Genomic DNA, 20,264 nt, shown 5'->3' with positions numbered 1-20,264 from the left:
ACTGAGCAGGTGGTGCTAGTGGTCAAGAACCCACCTGCCAATCAATGCAGGAGATGTAAGGGATGCTGGTTTGACCCCTGGGTCAGGAAGATCCCCTGAAGGAGGGCATGGCAACCCACTCCAGTATTCTTGCCTAGAGAATCCCCATGGACAGAGGATCCTGGTGGGCTATAGTCCATGGGGTCTCCACGAGTCAGACATGACTGAAGCGACTTAGCACGCATGCATGAGCAACCCCCTCACATGACTCGGGGTTGAGTACATGCATGAGATATCACATCTAATCTTCTCAAGCTGATTGTGTGAAACCAAAATATCCTTCCCTCTCTTCCTTTCCCACCCCCACCTCCTCCCACCCACGTGGGCTCCAAGCTTGGCTGGATGGTAGACAGAGCCCTGGGCTGAGTCAAGAGACCTGAGTTCTTGTCACCCTGCGACCCTAGCAGTGCAACCAGTGCTCCCAGGCCTCGATTCTCTCCTCTGTCAAATGAAAGGTTTTCCAGCACTAACATTCTATGGATATTTTCCTCCATCCCATATTTAGCCAGTCACCGAGGCCCATTTAAGTTCCCTCAGACATCTCACCCACCCCTTCCGCATTCTATTACCTTTGTAAGGAGAATGAATACCTTCTCCCTTTCTTCCTTAAACCACTGCTTTCTCCATGGGGTCTAAATTTAGAACTATAAAGAAATTTTGCAGTGAGGAGAGCCTGAGAGATACCCCTCCCCCTGAAAGTTCTGGAGCGCCAAGGGGACATCTCCACTAATTCTGATCCTCAGAATAAGTCCCAAATGACCCTCTGCCTGGGGTTTCCTCAGACAACCTAGAGTCCTTGGTTGTGTCTTGCCCATCCCACTACCTCCGTATAAAGTGTACACCTTTTTGTATTGGTTAGGACTTTCGCTGCAAGTGTCCAAAGCCCATCTGAGCTAACTTGCATTAGAAAAGGAAAATGTGTCACTACAGACAAGGATCCAGTTCATTTCACTCCCAGGCTTGGGGTTGAGTCTCTCCTCTGTGGAGGCAAGGCTTTATTTTGTCTTGTCAAAGGCCAGCTTTTCATGCTTCTCCTACAATTGGCAGATGTGAGCACGAGCAACTTCTGAGTTTCCAAGTTCTCAGTCCAACCCAAGATCAGATTAGCCCTTTGAAGCTGCTTCACTACTCTGTTCACTCATACTAAGCTGAGGACCTTCTTGGTCTCTTTTTCAGGGTATCTCCCACATCTTGTGTTTTTTTAGATCCACCTTCAGGGTTTTACATGCATTCTCATAAAACATAATCTTAGAAGATTACTTTCATTGCCCGTTGAGATCTTTTGTGATCCTAATTCTCTTGTTTACCTTATAGGCTTCATAACACCTGCGGGTTTGAAGGTGAACACCTGAGTCCGAGTCAGTAGGACCTGAACAAGACAGGACCAAGAACCAGTGCTTACAGCCTACAGCAACCTCCCAGAAGTCGTCAGATTCATAAGCCAGCACACTCTGGACACACTTTTTATTTACACAGCCACTGAGCCCTGCAGTGGAACTCTCCCACCAAGAACAGAGGAGATGCTGCTTGTCTGAATTTCAGCAAGGACTGAGACATCTCTATATTGCTCTTTCCAGGGAGCCTGGTACCAACCCCAAAAGAAGATGTTAGTCAAGCAGCATCTGCTATTCATGGAACTGTGCTGTGCCCAGGGATGACTGTATCTTTTTACAAGTGTTCACAAGCCATCTTTCAAAGATCTTGCTTTTAGAAGCCAGCTTCCCAGGTATTAAGTGTTTGCAAAATCTCTCCTGCAGTTTCTGCTGGAAAAGTAGGACTCATGAAGATGGCTAAGAAAAATATAATTAGATGGAGAAGGAAATGGCAACCTACTCCAATATTCTTGCCTGGGAAATCCCATAGACAGAGGAGTCTAGCAGGCTATAGTCCTTGGGGTCGCAAACAGACACAACTTAGTGACTAAACAACAACAAAGATATCTATTTACACATTCATCCTTATATATAAATTTCTAAGGCCTATGTGTATATATATGTCCACAGTCCTTTTTTTTTTTTTTAATTTTACAATTTAAAAAATCTGAGAGCAAACATGTTTTCTTATGATCCATTTGGTTACCAAACCTGAGATGACCTGAATTTATTTGATGGTGAAATAAAGACTGTTTATCCCCCTCCCCCGAAAAAAAAATATATATATATAATTAGAAGTGGAAGATACTAGAGAGAGGTGATAAGAAAGCAAATGTCAGTGATAAGAATGGATGTTTTACATTGCCTGTGATCTCTTAGCTTGCCAAATTAGAGAATAGGTTTAGGATGAACCTTTGTGAGACATCTCTATATTGCTCTTTCTGGAGAGTAAGGTACCAACCCCAGTGAATCTTTGAACCCCTGGTACCAATCTCCAATGAATCTTTCTTTTGTTGTCTCATCAAAAATAGAATCCAGAAGGTTTGGGAGAGTTGACAGGTAATCTGTTTTGTGGGCCATATTTCATTGGATCTAAAATACAATCAGATTAATAAGATGCTCCAGTATTTTATAAACATCAAGTAAGAAAACATGTAGCCACTTAAACTGTAACACAATGCTTTATCATTCTTACTATTATAAACTTGTTTATGTTTAATATATGTAGTTACTGATGGCCTTCCCTGGTGGCTCAGTGGTACAGAATCTGCCTGCCAACTCAGTCAGATAGATATGTGAAAGTAACATTACAATGGCTGCCCAAAGAGAACCCCAAGTTCAGTTCAAACTTGTTTTGGTGGGTGATGGTGACACTGGCAAAACTACGTCTGTGAAACGCCATCTGACTGGTGAATCTGAGAAGTGTGGAGCTACCCGGAGTGTTGAGTCCCATTCCCCGTGTTCCATACTAACAGAGGACCTACCTATTAAGTTCAATGTATGGGATGCAGCTGGTCAGGAGAAATTTGGTGGACGAAGAGATGGCTACAACCAAGATGAGTGTCTCATTAGAACGTTTGACATCAGGAGTTACGAGAACACGCCTAACAGGCACAGAGATCTGGTCCGAGTGTGTGAGAACAACCCCCATCATATTGTGTAGCAACAAAGTAGATATTAAGGACAGAAAGATTAAGGCAAAGTCAGTTGTCTTCCACCAAAAGGAGACTCTTCAGTACTATGTCATTTCTGCCAAAAGTAGGCAGAAAAGCTTTGAAAAGCCCTCGCTCTGGCTTGCTAGAAAGCCGAGTGGAGGCCCTAACTCGGAGTTTGTCATCATGCCCGCTCTCACCCGCCAGAGGTGGTCATGGACCCAGCCTGGCAGTGCATCTAAAGGTTGCTCAGACAGCTCCTTTCCCGGATGAAAATGATGACCTGTGAGAAGCTGAGCCCAGCGTCAGAAGTCTAGTTTTACAGGCGACTGTCCTGTCAGTGGTGCCTGTTCGCACTTTATTACACATCGAAGCAGAGCCTGTGCTTACTCTTTGGATGCTGAAGGAGATGGATGGGCTTCGGAGTGAAACTGGCAGTTTAAAGAAAACTTCATTTTTCCGACCTGTGTATTTAGGTGTTTCTGGAATACAGATGCTTCCGCCTTGAGTTTCAAATATAAGACTGCTATAGTCACATGACAATACTGAGAGGTGGAATCTTGTTTGTTACTGCCACTCGCATTCCTGTTTGTTTAGAATCAGAAAAAAGTTGTATTTCAAATATCTATTTAAAAAAAAAGAATTTGGCTGCCAGTGCAGGAGACGTGGCTTCCATCTCTGAGTCAGAAAGATCCCCTGGAGAAGGAAATGACAACCCCCTCCAGCCTGGGAAACCCCATGGACGGAGGAGCCTGGTGGGCTACAGTCCATGGGGTTGCAGAGTCAGCCACGACGTAGTTATTGAAAAAGCTTTTAGTCTTTAAACATGTTTATCATCTGTCACTCTTGTGCAGAGGTGAGCAAAACAAATTTGCTAAAACTTCCTCAAATGCAGAGTCTAGCTCCTCTGAACTCCTTGCCAGAGTCTTCCAGTGCATTTTCCACACACCATTTTAATCCATAGCATTTAATAGCACAGCTTTTGATAAGGGAGCTCCACTAGGACTTCAGATTGTCTTTCTGTATATCCATTCTGCAGGCTTTGATCCTGGTGCTTGATCTTACTAGAAGGTGTCAATGGAAGTCTGAGACAAAACCAGGACTCATTTTCCTACTTCTAAAGAGCAGGCCATGACTGGAGGTCATGACTGCCACCTGGCCAACAGTAGCTAGGACACTATTAATTCCAAAGTGAGATTGGTTGTAAGCTGAATCCAAATCTCAGAGATAAAATTGATGATGAAATGAGGTAGCCTTCACTTTTTGAGTTATCTGCCCCACCCAGCCTGACCAATGCCGCAAGCCTCATCCATGGACTGGTAGGCATCACCAGGCCAGGCTGGGCCAAGCAGGTCCTGCAAATGAGGAACAGGGACTGGCCTCCTTTTAGAGGAAAACACGAGGGCATGTGGGGTTGGCCTTTCCCACCATGGGGGTCATGACCAGAGAAAGCTAGGCCCAAGAGAGGAGTGAGGCCCCCACATAGAGGGGCTGAGATAGAGCAGGCTCACTGCTTATCCAGGGCTTCCTAGGGCGTGTGGCAGATCCCAGCTTGAGGCTGGGCTGCCACCTAGGCCCTGGGTTCGAGAGACACCCTGAAGTCTCATCTCCTCTTCATCTCTAAGGTGGCAAGGTGTCCAATAACTAGTCAAAGTTCCCACAGCAGCACCTGAGCTGTGCTTGCTCAAATGGGGACTCCCCCACCTCTCTTGGAGCTTCAAAAGCCTTGATGGTCACAAAGTGGCCCCTAGAGCTTTCATTTAGCTGAAGGACTCCATCCCACCACGTCTGAGTGTCCCGAAAACCCCAGGCCCTCTCGGCCTCGATGTGGGCTCCCAGCTCCCATATCCAGGCTTCCCCAGAGTCGGGTGTGGAAAGGGGCCCTCTCCAGCGCCACCCTGCAGGGCAGCGCACGTGGGCGAGGCCCTTCAGTGGTTCTGGTGGCAGTGCCACTGCTTAGTTACCTCTTCTGTCCCCCTAAGTTTGGCCTGGACTGGGGGGGAGGGAACAGCCTGTTGGGGGACTCTCGTCCATGTGAGGTCACCTACCCCATTAGGGGATAAGCCCACAGCCTTCAGCCCCTCAGCCAGTGCCACTAACCAGCAACCACCCCCCAACCACCCCCACTGGGCATAGTCATTCTGACCCTTTGGAGATTTCATCTGAAACCTCTATCTCCCCTCCTCTGCAGATGCAATTTTAGGGTTAGGGGTTCTGGTCAGCACCTGTGGCAGCCTCCCCAGACCTGACGTTTTACAAGTTTAGGCCTCTGAAGCTGGGGTGGTTGAGCCAAAGCCTCAAGCCTACAACACAAGTCACTGATATCAGGGTGGGGTTGGGGGGTGGGGGGCAGCCAGCCTGTCCAGAGGCCTGGATGATTAAGCAAGCGTTAGCTTCCTGTTGCCACAGTAACAAAGCACATGTAGTGCCTTAAAATACGTATTTATTATCTTCTCGGTTCAGAAACCTAAAATGGGTCAGCAGGGCAGCATTCCCACTGAGGCTCTAAGTGGGGCTTCCATCTCCTTGCCTGTTCCAGCTTCTAGAAGACAGTGCATTCCTTGGCTTGTGGCCTCATGTCATTCCAACCTCTACCTCCGTCATCACATCTCTGATACTGCTGCCTCCCTCTTCATCAAAGCCCACCCAGACAATCCAGAATAATGTCTCCATTAAGGACTTTTACTCAGTTACACCTGCAAAGTCCCGTCTGCCATGTCAAGTAACAGAGTCACAGGATCCAAGGGATTAGGACACGGACATCTCGTGAGGACCATTATTCAGCCCATCACAGAGCTCAAACGCTCAAAGAGGACTCCTCAGTGGTATTTTCCTAAATATATATATGTATCTCTTGAACCTCTGACCCCAAAAGCCAGCAATGAGTAGCTAAAGGACTTGAAATCGCCTCTTTAGAAATAACTAAACAGATGAAGTATTCATAAATCAAACTCTTGGTACTAATACGTTGGTGGTGTTCAGCAGTTTTGTATGCATCATGACAACGAGTGGGTTAAGGTGACTGAACACATAAAAGAACCCAGCATATAATAGCTTTGTGATTTTTCATCTGCAATGTGCAACTGAAATGAGATGTGTAATTTCAATTTTGGAGGTCTAAGAGAATTGTTAGTAAACAGCTTTGAACTGCTCCAGGGAACCTGATTTACTGCATTTATAATATTTCAATTGCTTTGTGCTGAGTGAAACTCTGCAGCTTGGATTTGAATCTGCCTGGGTTGGGAGTCTGATGTCTTGAAGAGTGATTAAAACTTGCTAATACGTTTAAAATATTTAAAGGGATTTAACAAAGTTTGCAAACGGGGTTGTTCTGGAGGATTAAATCTGTTTAAATGTATGAATGATTAAGACACAGAAGAATGTTATTTTTACCGGAAAATTACATTATCAATAAAATAAAATGTCCATGATGCGCTTAAAAGCTTAAGAAATGAAATTTTAAGATTTTACCTCTAATGGATTGAAAATTATAGTCGTTTGCACACATATAGTCGTTTACACACATATAAGCACCCTTGAATGTTGAGAAACTCAAACCCTTGAAGACTGTGGAATAACTCTATAAACACACCTTGTTCAAATGACTCTTACACATTCTTTTAAAGATTGATCATACCTCTGGAAATTGAGGGGGATTTTGTAGCATTTTGTTTAATACTGTGGCCATGATGCACAGCATGTGGGATCTTAGTTCCCTGACCAAGGGTCGAACCCACGTCCCCTGCAGTGGAAGCTTGGAGTCTTAACTACTAGACCACCAGGGAAGTCCCTGAAAATTGAGGCTTATTAATGCACACACCCTCAGTTTAGGAAACTTTCCGGATGGAACAATTTCCTTCTCCTCAACTCTTAAACCACAGTCTTCCCCACCAAGCTGCCGTCACAGCAGACCTACCTTGAGCAGGTACGGCTTTCTGCCAGCCAGTGGGAAAACCTGCAATCATGGTTCCCAAAGCAAAAGCCAACCTCTCCCCACGTCCATTCTCCTGAAAAGCCTTGTCTCTTTCCCAGGGCAGTGGGTGTTCCAGAAACTCATGGAACTAATTCCTAAACAAACGGGGCTTACACTGGAAAACTGTCATCTCTGGCCCCAGTTCAATAAATTCCAATTTGGTCTTAGTCTTCTTATATGAGGGGACTTCTATCATGTTAAGGGTTCTCTTTTAAAGAGATCCTTCAAGCGAATCCCTTAAAACTTAAAGTAGGATTGACCTCAACATTTATATGCACGAATACTTTGGGAGTTCTATACATTAGAGCATCAACCTTCCAGCAGCACTATTATTCCCTGTTAGTGGATGAGAGAACTGTAGTGCCCAGTTTATCCGTTTTGGAAATGGCCGTGGTAGGTTTGAACTCTGGCCGTCAGACTCCACAGACTCAACTCCCTGTTACTGCTGCATGAAATTGCTTTACCCCTCGACACAGAACTGGAACACAGACCTGCAGCTTCCATTGCTAAATTATGTCGATAAATCACTGCACTGTTACTGATACCGTTACTGGCAGTCCTCGCTGCCTGTCCTGTGAGTAGAAGCCTCGAGGAGGAAAGAGGCAAGGAGGAAAACTCAAAAGAAACAGAGATCCCCCAGGGACCTTGTTTAAAGGCAGATTCTAATGAGAGGGTCTGAGGTAGACCCGAGAGCCTGCATTTCCAACAGCCTCCCAGGTGAGGCTGGACAGCTGCTGTCTACGGGACAGTCTAACTTCCTGAGTGTCTCCTGCAGCAAAAATACAAGGAACCGGGGCATGTAGATGTCACAGAGCTGTTTGATGATGTGAGAAACAAAGGCGGGGTTTATTTTCAACGCATAGGAGCCTTGTGAGGAAACCACGTTCTTCTCTGGAAAACGAAACAAGTATAAGGTTGAACGTGCCAAGGTCAAAAGCATATTAGGGGTGGTACAGGTGCCCCACACCATCCTTGATCCCATGCACTCTTTTGGAAAACAGTAAGCAAGGAGCAAGGAACTGACATGGGAGTGTTGCTGCTTTAACACTGCTGCTGCTGCTGCTGCTGCTGCTGCTGCTGCTAAATCGCTTCAGTCCTGTCCGACTCTGTGTGACCCCATAGACGGCAGCCCACCAGGCTCCCCCGTCCCTGGGATTCTCCAGGCAAGAACACTGGAGTGGGTTGCCATTTCCTTCTCCAATGCATGAAAGTGAAAAGTGAAAGGGAAGTTGCTCAGTCGTGTCCGACTCTTAGCGACCCCATGGACAGGCTCCTCTGTCCATGGGACCTTCCAGGCAAGAGTACTGGAGTGGGTTGCCATTGTGTGCCCAATAGGACCAAAGCTGTCCACACTTGTCAGTTTTGTCCTGACCATTTTTAATAGGCAGTATTTGGGGGCAAAAAGTGTGTGCTGATGAAGAGGGTAATTACACACACCTCTGGACTTCAAAAATGAGAAAACAAGCCACATAAATTCTCTTCCTTAAGAAAACAGCCATTTCAAAAGATTTTCTTTAATATCATAAAATATTTTCATGGACAAGTGAGCTAGCAAACACACATGCACCAATGTGCCTTTTGACAAGATTTTCCCCTGCCCTCACCTCCCACTCCCACATCAAGGTGGACAAGAGATTGGAGAAATGAATACAGCAGATGGTACAGATAGAAAGGAAAAAAAAAATCGATAAAAAGGATGGATATAACATTGTGCTTGGTTATTTTCCTATGTCACAACAAAACAAAACATTTCGGTGCAAATAGTTAATTATTCCTCTTTTCCATTTAAGTCTGGTGGAGAAAAAAATACTTTTTGTATAATAAAATATGTGGTTTTTTTGGTATTTTTTACTTTTTTTTTTAACGTAACTTTTTTTTCTTTTTTGCAGAAAATAATTTTGTAAACTGTCACTTCACGGGCAGGGAGGCTGGATGCCACACGGGTCCCAGCTCGCCCACTGGAGGCAGAGCGTGAAACCAAACCCGGGCGGGAGAGGGGGTACAGCGGAGGCGCAGGGTGGGGCTCGCACAGCGGACGGGGCGGGGGGCGAGGGTGTGGACCAGGCGGGGCGGGTTAGAGGTCACTCTCGCCGTACAGCGCCGTGGAGAAGGACATGTAGTCCAGAGCACCGGGCACGGCGTCGGGGCCGGTGTAGGGGGCCATTCGCGCGATGCAGTACTCAGCCTGGTCAGGCGGCAGCTCTCTGCGCAGCTCGTCCACCGTGATGTAGTTCTGCGGAAACAATGCGCTCAGGGCGGCCGCAAAGCCCGGAGGTCGGGAACCTCACTCAGGAGGTAAGGTACCCTGTCCCACCCCCATTCCAACAGGTACATTACATATACCTGTATCAGGCATATATGTAAATAAATGAATTATACGATAAGTTATATGATATAGACACATATGTATAAATGTTATCTATATATGTACATATCTATATATGTGTATATATATTTAAATAACATATATTTCAATCCCCTTGTTTTTCACTTCAGTAACTAGCCTGTTTCCAAGTAATTCCAAGAGCTAATTGCACCTGTAATCTTTTCGTGTATCTCTCTAGTGTGCACCAACCACAGGCTGGTATTAGCAATACCATATTTGGTGAAACAGAGTAGGACTCCCACGCCCAACTCAGCTGGGCTCTGAGGAGGTCACACAATTCTCATAAATCACAGGAGCCTCCAGTCTGGGGCATCACTGCCACTGATAGACTCTTAACCTTCCCCCAGCCCATCTGGTTCCCAGTCTGGGATGTCTGCTTCCTCCCTGTCTTGGGCTTGCCCATCAAAGTCTACTTGGAACCTGCATCTTTGGGGAGCTAGCAGCTTCACACGTGTTCAGGGCCTTGCCCTACTTCTGCCAGAGTCCCCTAAGGAGCCAGTCTGAAGGAGACAGGGGTTGGCCCTCAAGTCACTTCAAGAGTCAAGAGATCAGGTCCCTTTCTGGGCCCCGGAGACTTCCTCGACCAAATGAGTCACTTGAAGGAGGTGGTTTCTGAGGGTCCTTCCAGCTCCAAAGTGCTATGACTCTAACAAGGTGTCTTTGAATGTAAATAAGAGCTTTAGGAACCTCTTTGTTGGTTCAGTCTTTACTTCAATGTAGACTGAGACATTTCAGAAATTATTCTCCCTACTGGCTAAGGAAGGACAGCCTATGGATTATCCTATGAATTTTACAGGAAGGGAATCTGACCTCTAGACCTCTCTGCCCCCAAATCCCCCGGATGCGCCTACTTTCCCACTGTCAGGCTTGGCAGTGCAGGGAACCTGGGAGATTTGGAGAACTGAAGCTGACTGCTGCTTAGGGTAGACAAATGAGAAACATGCTTCTTTCCTGCTTCCCATCCACATGCCATGGCTCATGCCCAGAATGATGCAGGGCTGAAGTCTTAAGTTCCCAGATTGACCTTTCATCACCCACTCACATACTCCATCTGACTGGATTGCCCTCCACTGCCAGTCATTTCATCACCAGTATCTCATCATAAGTATGACATGCAATGTCCATGGCAAGGGACTCCCTTAAGCTAACCTCTTAGCTGATGCCCAAATGCTACAGAAACGGGTAGAGGTGGACAGCAGTGAGGCTCGGGGTGGGAGAAGGAACAGCGGAGCTGCTCATGACCTCTCCTCCAATTCAGCCCACCTCCGCACAGCACCCACGCCACAGCACACCCACCTTATCCCCGGCCAGGATCTTGAAGGAAGCCATGACTTGGTCTGCTGTATCTGTATCAGCTGTCTCGCGAGACATAAAGTCGATGAAGGCCTGGAACGTCACCACCCCCAGGCGGTTGGGGTCCACGATGCTCATGATGCGGGCAAACTCTGCCTCTCCCTGGAGGGAAAAGCCAATCCCAGGCCTGTCAGCCACAGTCCCCTCTCTCTATGGACCTGAAGCCTCTGGGGGCTCAGAGTGCTTGAGGCTGTCAGAGAGGGCCCCTGACCTAACCTGAGATGTCTCAGTTTCCCACCCTCTACGGATGCACGTGGTCCTCTTGGAACAAAAATGATAATGCTGATGATAACTAACGCCAGCACTGGCTAACAGACAGCATACACTATATACTAGGCCCTATTTGAAGTGCTGTGTAAAATTCATTTAACCCTCCTCACAACCATGAAGTAGCTATTTATTTTATTACTTTCATCAGGTCTCCAGAGGAGAAACCTAAGGCCCAGACAGGCTTAGTGACTTGCCAAAGGCCACACAGCCAGGGGGTAGTAGAGCTGAGACATGAACTTGGGCCTCCACCACACTGCACGTTCTGAGTGTCAGACACGGCACAGCACTCACGTTGAGTTGCTTCATTTAACCGTTACAATGGCCCGGCAGCGCTCCCCTCACCTTATCTGGGCCTCCAAGCAGGGGATGACAGAACCGAGATTTATCCCCAGGTTCCTTGCTTCTAAAGCCCACGCCCGTGTTCCTGCGCTGGGCGGCCCAAGGGCTCTGGGCTTTGCAAGGTAGGCCAGGAGTTGCCTGGCCTGCTCAGAAGGCCTGCATGAGGGCAAGGCAGCTGAGAAGGTTGGGAAGGGGCTTGGGGCAACTAGCAAAGGGGCAGCATGCCTGGCTGAAGCCATCACCAGGACAGAGGTGGAACTCTCCAGGCCTCACGTGAGATAGAACTGAACCAACCTCCACCCAGAGTGCCTACCACAGTCCTGCCTGGCAGCCTCGGGGTCAGCCCCACCATCCACGATGGGAGCCAAAAAACAAAAAGCCCACTTCAATTGTAAATATCAAAAGAGAAACCGGCAGAGAAAGGCGAGAAGGCCAGGTCTCCTGGACACACACAGGCCCCACAGCTGGGGCCCAGCCTTTCAGTACACTATCTTCCCCATGGACCAGAATCTTGAGGCCCCTCCAGGGAGGGGGGCCCCTGAGCCTGAGGGCCTCCAGCCCACCACGGCCAGGACTCGGCCTCTCCGGTCAGCTGGCTGGCTGCTGCTCACCAGGGCAGAGGGTGGGGTTTACATTACCATGTTGTAACCCATGGAGATAAGGCAGGCCCGGAAATCATCCGTGTCCATCATGCCTGTCTTCTTCTGTGGGGCAAGGGGCACCAAGACACAAGGAGGAGAAAGGGCCAGCCCGGGGCCAGGAAGACAGGGCATAGATGGCCAGAGGGGAGGTCGAGGTGTACGGTTTTAGGGGGCGGGGGGCGGGGAGGGGGGGCGGCGGTCAGGAAGGGGAAAGGAACATAGGAGGAAGAGATGCAAATACACATCCGGGGAAGATATCCACAGAAGGAGGAAGACAGAGCAGGGAGATGCAAAAATCCGTCCATGGGATGGAGAGCGATGAGGAGAGAAGAAGGTGGGCACCGCGCAGGTTCCCACGAAAGATAACCAAGGGCAGAGGCCAGAGGTCGGAGTAGCGGGAGGAGGAGCCCGCCAGGGGCCAGGCAGGGACAGCAGAAGACGAGCCCCACGGCCCACAGGAAAGGGGAGGCAAGGAGATCCAGAAAGAGAGAGAGAGAGAAAAGAAAAAAGGAGAAACGCGTTATTTCTCGCCCCGGACGCCACCCCTGAGCGTGCTCCATGCAGGAGGCGAGTACCTGGGGGTCGTTGCCAATATCATAACCCAAGCTGATGAGGCAGGCTTTGAACTCCTCGGGACCCAGCGTGCCGGAGTGATCCTGGGGCCGCCGTGCGCCAGCCAGCGAGCCATGCGGTGCCAGGGAGGTGGAGGCCGTGAGGGGGAAGGGGTGGGCCATGCCCCAGTGGAGGGTAGCGTGTGTGGGGAGAGACAGGGACGAAGGCATGCGGATGGGGAAGGTGGAGGGCGGAGGGGCGGGGGGAGGAGGGAAATAAAAGTGCACAAGGTTAGACACACGGCCGTGGCCCAGAGGGGGCCCTCTCCCCGGTACACGCAGCTGTCCTGCCCCGGGGAGCAGGCTGGAGGGAAGCATGGTGAGCCATGGGGAAAGAAGCTCCCCCAGAAGAGTGCCCAGCCCACCTCTGGCCCCGATGCCCTGAGCAGGGTTTTCCAGGAGGACGCCACCCACCCAGGTGCCTGGAGGGCAGTGAAGCAGGCAGGGGTGGTGGGCAGCACCCAAGCCCATGCTCCCACCCCCTGTGGCCACCACAAAGCCCCAAGGCACTGGGAGGGGCAGCCCACACAAAACTGGATGAGAATCCAGGAGGACTGATAGCTCTGGCACCTCTACCAGGGGTCCGAAAGGCCCCCCGGGGCTCGGGGAGGAGAGAGGCTCTGCTCTGTCCCCAGGCACAGGCAGGGGATGGTCGCCATAGCCAGGGACAGCAGACCCTCCCTTGAGGCTATGGCAGCCTTGCCCCCAAGGCGTGACTCCTCATGGTAGGAGAGCAAGAGTCAGGGGTCTGAGGGTTTCACTTCACCCACAACACGAGCACTCTCTCCAGGAAAGCAGCGATGCTCGTGGGACACCTGGACAGCTTCTAAGGCCAGCCTGGGGCGGTGGAGAGTCAGAGCAGGCTGACTGCAGCTCCTCCCTCCCCACCCTCTCCTCCTCACTCGCCCAGGAAGTGGGCCCATGCCCTGGGCAGTGCCCTCCAGGGCCCTGGGGCTGGGGCTGCCGTCAGCGAGTGCAGGGGTGGAGCTCACCCGGTCAAAGTGGTTGAAGGAGGCCCGGAACTCATTCATCTGCTCCTGGCTGATGCCCTTGGCATCCCTGGTCAGGATCTGGTTCTCCACCTCATTGATGGTCCTGGCGATGGTGGTTAGGAGCTGCTCCCAGCCCACACGGATGTGCTGCAGGCACGCAAGGCCCATCAGCAAAGGGGTCCCAGGCCTGGGCCCAGGTCACCCCTCCCTACTCCCTCCCCTGATCATCAAAATGGCCAATGCAATCAAACCAGGCCTTCTGCCCGGATTAACAGAGTCAACAGGCGCTGGGCAACCAGGACAAGGACAGCAAACCAGGACAGAGGACCCAGATGATGAAGGGGGAAGCACAGAAGGGTGATGGTTTCTGCCTGGAACAGCAGAAACCAGGATGACCAGTGCGGTCAGGTCAGGAAAAAGGGCAAAGTTGACAGTGGGGAAGATCAAAGGACAAAAAAGTAGGTAATTCCCTGAACATCCAACTCTATAACCTCACACCCATGCCTTCATAGTCAAAACAAGTAGGTCATTTAAAAAGCAGAGGCCAAACCAGTGTCTGGTGACCACCAGTCTCAGAATCACTGGGTACTTGTTAAAAAATTTAGATACCCAAGTCCCATCCCAGACCTAGTGAATCAAATTCTGGGACGGTGCCTGGAAATCTGCATTCTCAGCAAGCTTCTGGGGAAATTCAAAAGGCACTGAGGACCGAAGACTCAGAGCTCCAGGAGGGAGGAGAAGTTGAGTCTTCTCTCACTTAAAAGCTAGGGTTTATCCTACTATGCAACCAGTCTGCTTGGAATGATGGGTGACCCCCCCCACCACCACTTCCCTAGCCGAGGGAAGCAGAAGGGGGATCCGGGGCTCCCTCTCCAGGGGAGCAAGGCTGGTGGTGCCCACCTCCATGGTGTAGTTGGTGTGCTTGTTGTCGAAGATGAGCGCCTCCTGGATGAGCTGGTGGTCGCCCTCCAGCTGGTCGATCTTGGGCTTGTAGTTGACGATGCTCTTCTCATATTGCCGCAGGTGGTTGAGCTGGTCCTCCAGGGTCCCGTGCATCTCAATGGAGATTCTTCCAATCTCCTGCTCATCCAGAAAGGAGGCTCTTGTGAGACCTATGCATTCTGGGCCCCCAGGGTGGAGACTGGGGCCAACCCCTCTGATGATTCTTGGCATGGAAATAGCATCATAAAGGAATCTGACCGGCACTGACTGTTATCACCAGATGAATACCTCCCATCTCCCGGCTACCCCTCAGCCTCAGGAAGGGGACGCAAGGTCAGTTGCTAACTTAAAGATTCACTCCTCTACCTGCCATTCAAACTCCCATCCCAGGCCCATTCCCGACTACCACCCATCTCAGGGAAGTTTTCCCACTGAGCTGGGTTCCTCACAGCCTCAGGGCACCTGGCTCACCTTCTCAATGAACTCGATCCTGCTGTTCTGGTTCCTCGGAGGCCTGCCTTGCCCATCTCAATCCCACCTGTCTCCATGGTCCAGGCCTAATCCCCATCTCTGTCTCTCATTGGGAACTCAGTTCAACTTGGCAAGCATTTCTGGAGCACCCACTACCATGCATAATGTGCTAAGCAGGTAGAGATGGGGTCCAGAAAAGCACAGAGGAACTTGACATGGTCTCTGCCCTCAAGGAATTCAGAGGGACACCACGCTCTAACCCAAGCAGTGTTCCTTCCTTACCTACATCACCCTGATACCTGGTCCAACAATACAGCAAAGAATCTCAAGCCTGCCCAAAGCACAGTTCTCTCTCTGGGGAGGTCACCTCCTTCTGGCCAAGCTCATGGCTCAGGAGGAAGGGAGACCAGCTCAACCACATATGCCACAGGGCAAGCCCAATCAGTCACCTAGGCACTGATCCTTCCGTGGGACTGTCTCATGTGGTGTCCCTGTGTGGGCACGGGTCCCACACCCTCCATGGGGCAGCAGGCCAGCTGTGGGTTCAGGACCCACAGTGGCCACAGGTCCCGTCCAGGAGGAGACAGGGAAAGCCTGACTGTCTGGGATGGTGCAGGGAAGGGTGGAAGCCCCTGCCGGGCCTTCGGTGCTGGGACCCACCTCCATCTTGGTCTGGATCCAGGGCCCGATGACATTGGCCTGGGCCCCAAACTGCTTGCGTAGCCTTTCGTTGTGCTGCTGGCGGGCGTGCTCCTCCGTCAGGGCCTGGTCCCTCCGTGGCACCAGCTGCCGCACCTGGGGCAGGAACAGTCAGGGGACATTGGGACGGGCCGGCCATCTGCCTCCATGTCAGAGGAAGTGGAGGAGCCATGAAGGGAAGAGGCCAGGCAGTAATAGGAGTGAACACATTGACCTGTTCTAGAAATGCATTCATTTGCTAGACAATGAGTACTTACTGAACGACACTGAAATCAATGAAAATCAGAATACAGACAGACAAAAATCCCTGCCCTTCTGAAACTTACAATGGCTCCGCCAGCGCCCCACCCAGCCCTTGGACTCACATGGTCCCATTTGCCATTGATCTCCTGAGGCGTGATGGTTGTGTAGGGGTTGGTGCCTGCCATGTTGACGTGGTAGGTCTGAACAATCTTGGACACCTCGTTGTGGATGCCCAGGATAGCCAGGCGCTCCTTGTCGGCATCGGGGAGGGTGGCCTTGAACTGCTCATGGGCTGTGGTCAGTCCCTGGAGAGAGACGGGCGTGCAGAAGCAGCACAATGACTGGGAGGGACCAATGCCTCCCATGGGCAAGATAAGCCAAGGGAGACCTGCAGGTCCCAGGGCAGAAGTGGGTGAAGGGGCCACTGGAGGCCGGCCTCACACCAGTTGGGCAGCCTGGAGGCATCAACCCAGGACTATTTCAGCTGAGAACCAGGATGGCTGGGCTGGCCACAGGAAGGTGCCACAGCTTCATGCTCAGGCCTGGTGAATCCAGCAGCAATCTCCCTGGGGGCTCACCACCCCACAGTTAGGTTGGGAACAAGGGGTGCCCTGGGTCTGCTCAAGGGACCTGTCCTAACACACTTTCTCATTGTTCTGCAAAATCTTTTTCATCTAACACTCTGCAGCTGTACAAAAGAATGGCTTATTGCAGTGAAATGAGCTCCAAGATAATTATGAGGTTAGAAATAAAGGTTCAGGATACAGTATATAATAAAAGCTACTTTTTACGTAAAAAGTGGGGGAAGAACATATTAATAAACAAATGTGCTCGCCTATGCAGAGACCGTGTCCTGCTCTCCTCTGGGGAGCGGCACTGGGGGCTGGGGGACAAAAATTGCACAGTCTCTTTAGCTTGTAGATTTGATACCATATGCATATATTACGGAGTCAAAATAAATAAAACACAAAGCTTTCAAATCTAGAACATCCTTGGGGAGGCTACCCTCAGCCCTCTCCCTACAAGGGCAGTGTGTGGGCCGTGCAGACCCAGCCTCCATGGATGAGGGGGTCGGCAGCACACCTGGATCTCCTCGATGGTGTGCACGATGAAGGTGTCCTGCAGGTCCTCCATGGCCCCCTCCATCCAGTTGTTGAAGGGTGCGGCCCGCTTAGCGTACTCCAAGTACAGTTGGTCAATGGTCTCCAGCAGTTTCTCCGTGCGCTGGGAGTGCCAAATGGCATGGGGATAGGAAGGTGCTTAGTAACGTCATGTCCAGAATCACCAACCCCCCACCCAACCCAGTAGACTTCAAGATCCTTCTGGCTAGCCCGAGAGTTTCAGGTCTGGAAGGACCAGATAACTCAGAACAGACTCTCCCAGAGTGCTGGTTCTTAATATGGGGTGTATGGACCACCCCACACTGGAGTCACCCGCCTAGGCCCCAGAGAGTCTGGTTTAGAGAACAGGAAGGTTCTCAAACAGGTGGGGCTTGCTCCAAGTACACTAAATCAGGAGGAGGAGAAGGCATGATCAGGGCATCTCCATCAGGGCAAAGGTCAAGTCCAGTGCCAATGTGAGCTTTCCACGGTCAGACCAGGACTGGGGAAGGTCTGAGGAACCCAGTGGAGCTTCTCAGCCCAAAGCAAAGGGAGTCGTGAAGCAGACAGGCCACACAGGGCTGCTGGAGGCGAGTGTCTGTCTCCTCAGGGGCTCTCACCTCCAGAGCTTCCCTTCGCTTCTGGGTTAGGGCCCCTAGATTGTCCCACTGGTCACAGATCTTTTGGCACCGGGCGTTGACACTGGGTGAGTCGTAATAGTCCAGCTCACTGCAGGGGAGGAGAGAGGAAGAGACAGGCGACCCAGGTTACCTCTGCGGCCTGCTCTCCTGCGCACTTCTTCAAGACCTTCCAGGACCCATACTCCCACCCTCAACCTCTGGGCTTTCAGGAGACTGCTGGGAGGAGAACAGTTCTCCTCCGCAAGGGCCCCTGCCCCAGCCTCGCCTGGAAGTCACACCAGCCTTGACTGCAATGCCCAGTGACAGGAAGCCACTAAGACCAGGCAAGATCTCAGAGCCATACTCGGTCACCCTCTGGTCCCACACTGGCTGTAGGTAAGGACCGAAGGCCTGTGACAGAATGGTCGCAGGCTATTCCCCACCTGCGAGGACGTTCTTAGTCTTCTGTATCAATGACCTCCTGCCCCAGGACCCGGCTCACTTTTCAGGCCACAGCCCACCTCCCACAGCACTGCAGTGCCCGCCGGGCTTACTTGAGCTCCTGGGCAATGGCGGCAATCTGCTCCACGCGGTCCTGGTGGGCAGCCAGGTCACTCTCAAAGGCCTCGTGCTTCTTGAGCAGGGCCTTGATCTCCGAGAGGGTAGCCGTCTCGTAATCCTTCTGCCGCAGCATGGCCTCTTTGCCTGGGGGTCAGAGGTCGGGCACAAGGCTGAGCAGGAGCCGGGAGGCCCACCTTCTTGATCACAACCACCCCCACCTCAGGGCCCGGGAGCTCCACTTCTGGTATATCCCAAGGAGATAGATGTGCCCCATACGATGATCAATTATCTGCAGTTCGAGAAAATAGATACGCAGCCGGAACATGCGTGATGGGGCAGAGGGCGGGAAAGTCACTCCTTTTCATGGAGTATGCCAGGGCCACCAGGAGTGGTGATATACAGACGATGAGGCTAAGTGGACAGTCAGGGTATAACACAAACTTTATAAACAGCAGGAAACAACGATCTACGCCTGTGGTATAACCTGGGGAAAACAAGTTCCTCAGGGGTGCCCCGTCTTTAGAGTTTTCTCCACTTACAGTTGCTGCCCCCAGCAGCCCTGCAGGGACCCTGCCCCTCAATTACACCCAGGGTGGGCAGCCTGTCCAATGCACTCTGCACAGAAGCCATCAGCAGCCAGCACCCTCTCCAAGCCTCAGGTGCACTGCCCTCTCTTTTAAGGGGCGAGGCAAGGCTTGCATTTCTTGGATTTTTGTTTCCAAAGGGAAGAGGATGAGAATCGAGCTCTCAGATCGCTGTTAGATGACGGTCCCCAGCTGCCCTGTGACGCGGCTGCTGCGGGACAGAGGCTGACCTGGCCTTGCCCGCACGCCCACCTCCGGTGTTTGCCCCGTCAGGGAGGCTCAGCAACTCTCAGGAAATGAGAGCTGGGCCAAAGAGGTGATAGCTTCTCTCCTTCTCTCTACTCCTTTTTGTCAGAATATTAATATGATGAGTTTAGAGGGTAAAAAAATCACAGATGAGCCTATTTATCTGCTCCTTTTCAGTCTCGCCTTCTTTGGATGTTGTGTTAAAACCATTGGGTGTATGTAAATTACATATCCTGCTTTTAAAATACTCAGCAGCGCATCACCAGTTTCTACACTGCCACCACGGCCATCACACGAGTCACTCCGATGGCCCCGTAACATTCTGTCGAGCGGCTGAACCCCCAGTGGCGTAACCACACTGCGCTACCATGGAGCCTGTGGGCCCCTCAGCTGGCAGGACTGTAGATGGACTCATGCAAACACCCCAGACACGTGATTTCAGCCATGTTTAGGGGTTTTAGACAGCCTCAAGAAATGCAGTTCTTAGGTAAGTGGGCAACAGCATTGTCAGCTGTGAGTACTTATAGCCAGACTGCTATGTCGGCGTCTGTTGCAGGCACACCAGCACTTCTCATGCCTTTGCTGGTGGCTGGCGGGGCCAATCTTTGCTCTGTACCTTCTTGTGAGCTGTTCCTTAGCACCAGAGAGAACACAATAGAAGCGTGTGGGTGAATCGGTGCAAACTCCACCACCCCCCTTCTCCTCCATCCATCCGTGCCTGGATAGATAGCTCATACAGGCACAGTGGAAGGCGCGGCAGTGACCTCATATCATCGTATATGAAGCCCAGTAAACCCCTCTGCTGAGTCAAGCACACACCTATCCCCTCCTGCTCCAAGCCACTCCCTAATGGCCCCAGGGTGTGGCCGTCCCTACTCATCTCTAGTCTACTGTCTGAGGACCACCACAGAGCTGAATGGGGGCATCTCAGCGTACTGAGCTCTACTGGCCAATGGGTCTGTTCCAGGGGCTTCAGCTGAAATGACCGCAGGGCCCTAGGAGATGGGTAGCATGGCTCACTCTCCAGCCCCAGCCCAGGTTCTAAGGAAAAGACCATTCTGGGTGTGATCTTCTCTCTTTGGGGAAGATTATCTGCCAACAAGCAGACACCAGACATGGCCAAGTGCTCCAGGTCAGAGTGATGGAGACACACAGGTGCTAAGGCCAGA

The 20,264-nt window shown here is 51.1% G+C and overlaps 1 protein-coding gene and 1 pseudogene across 10 annotated transcripts in view; one reads left to right on the top strand and one right to left on the bottom strand.

Moving 5' to 3' along the window:
* The window catches only part of LOC147364124 (GTP-binding nuclear protein Ran pseudogene), a 53,126-nt pseudogene extending 43,854 nt beyond the window's left edge, over positions 1-9,272 (top strand). The window contains exon 3 of the transcript XR_015134102.1: positions 1,354-9,272. The product of XR_015134102.1 is annotated as a GTP-binding nuclear protein Ran pseudogene (transcript). The remainder of the gene's footprint in view (positions 1-1,353) is intronic.
* The window catches only part of ACTN1 (actinin alpha 1), a 98,168-nt gene continuing 86,435 nt past the window's right edge, over positions 8,532-20,264 (bottom strand). For 3 of the 9 annotated variants that reach the window (XM_086320069.1, XM_086320074.1, XM_086320073.1), the window contains exons 12-21: positions 18,259-18,409; positions 17,705-17,813; positions 17,068-17,208; positions 16,107-16,289; positions 15,703-15,837; positions 14,530-14,709; positions 13,630-13,776; positions 12,602-12,682; positions 10,720-10,878; positions 8,532-9,270 (exon numbers count right to left, since the gene is read on the bottom strand). In XM_086320069.1, the coding sequence (XP_086176195.1) occupies positions 9,112-9,270; positions 10,720-10,878; positions 12,602-12,682; positions 13,630-13,776; positions 14,530-14,709; positions 15,703-15,837; positions 16,107-16,289; positions 17,068-17,208; positions 17,705-17,813; positions 18,259-18,409 (1,445 nt within the window). In that variant the 3' untranslated portion in view covers positions 8,532-9,111. Of the gene's footprint in view, positions 9,271-10,719; positions 10,879-12,023; positions 12,090-12,601; positions 12,683-13,629; positions 13,777-14,529; positions 14,710-15,702; positions 15,838-16,106; positions 16,290-17,067; positions 17,209-17,704; positions 17,814-18,258; positions 18,410-20,264 lie in introns of all 9 variants that reach the window. The other 6 variants (XM_086320070.1, XM_086320075.1, XM_086320071.1 and 3 more) reach the window with 4 other exon arrangements.

Source organism: Bos grunniens, chromosome 10 (assembly GCF_055505025.1).
Source record: "Bos grunniens cultivar Pamir isolate PY7600 chromosome 10, Bosgru_T2T1.0, whole genome shotgun sequence".
NCBI classification, from domain to species: domain Eukaryota; kingdom Metazoa; phylum Chordata; class Mammalia; order Artiodactyla; family Bovidae; genus Bos; species Bos grunniens.
The sequence above is the reverse complement of the archived record's forward strand: the minus strand, read 5'-3'. Positions and strand labels throughout refer to the sequence as shown.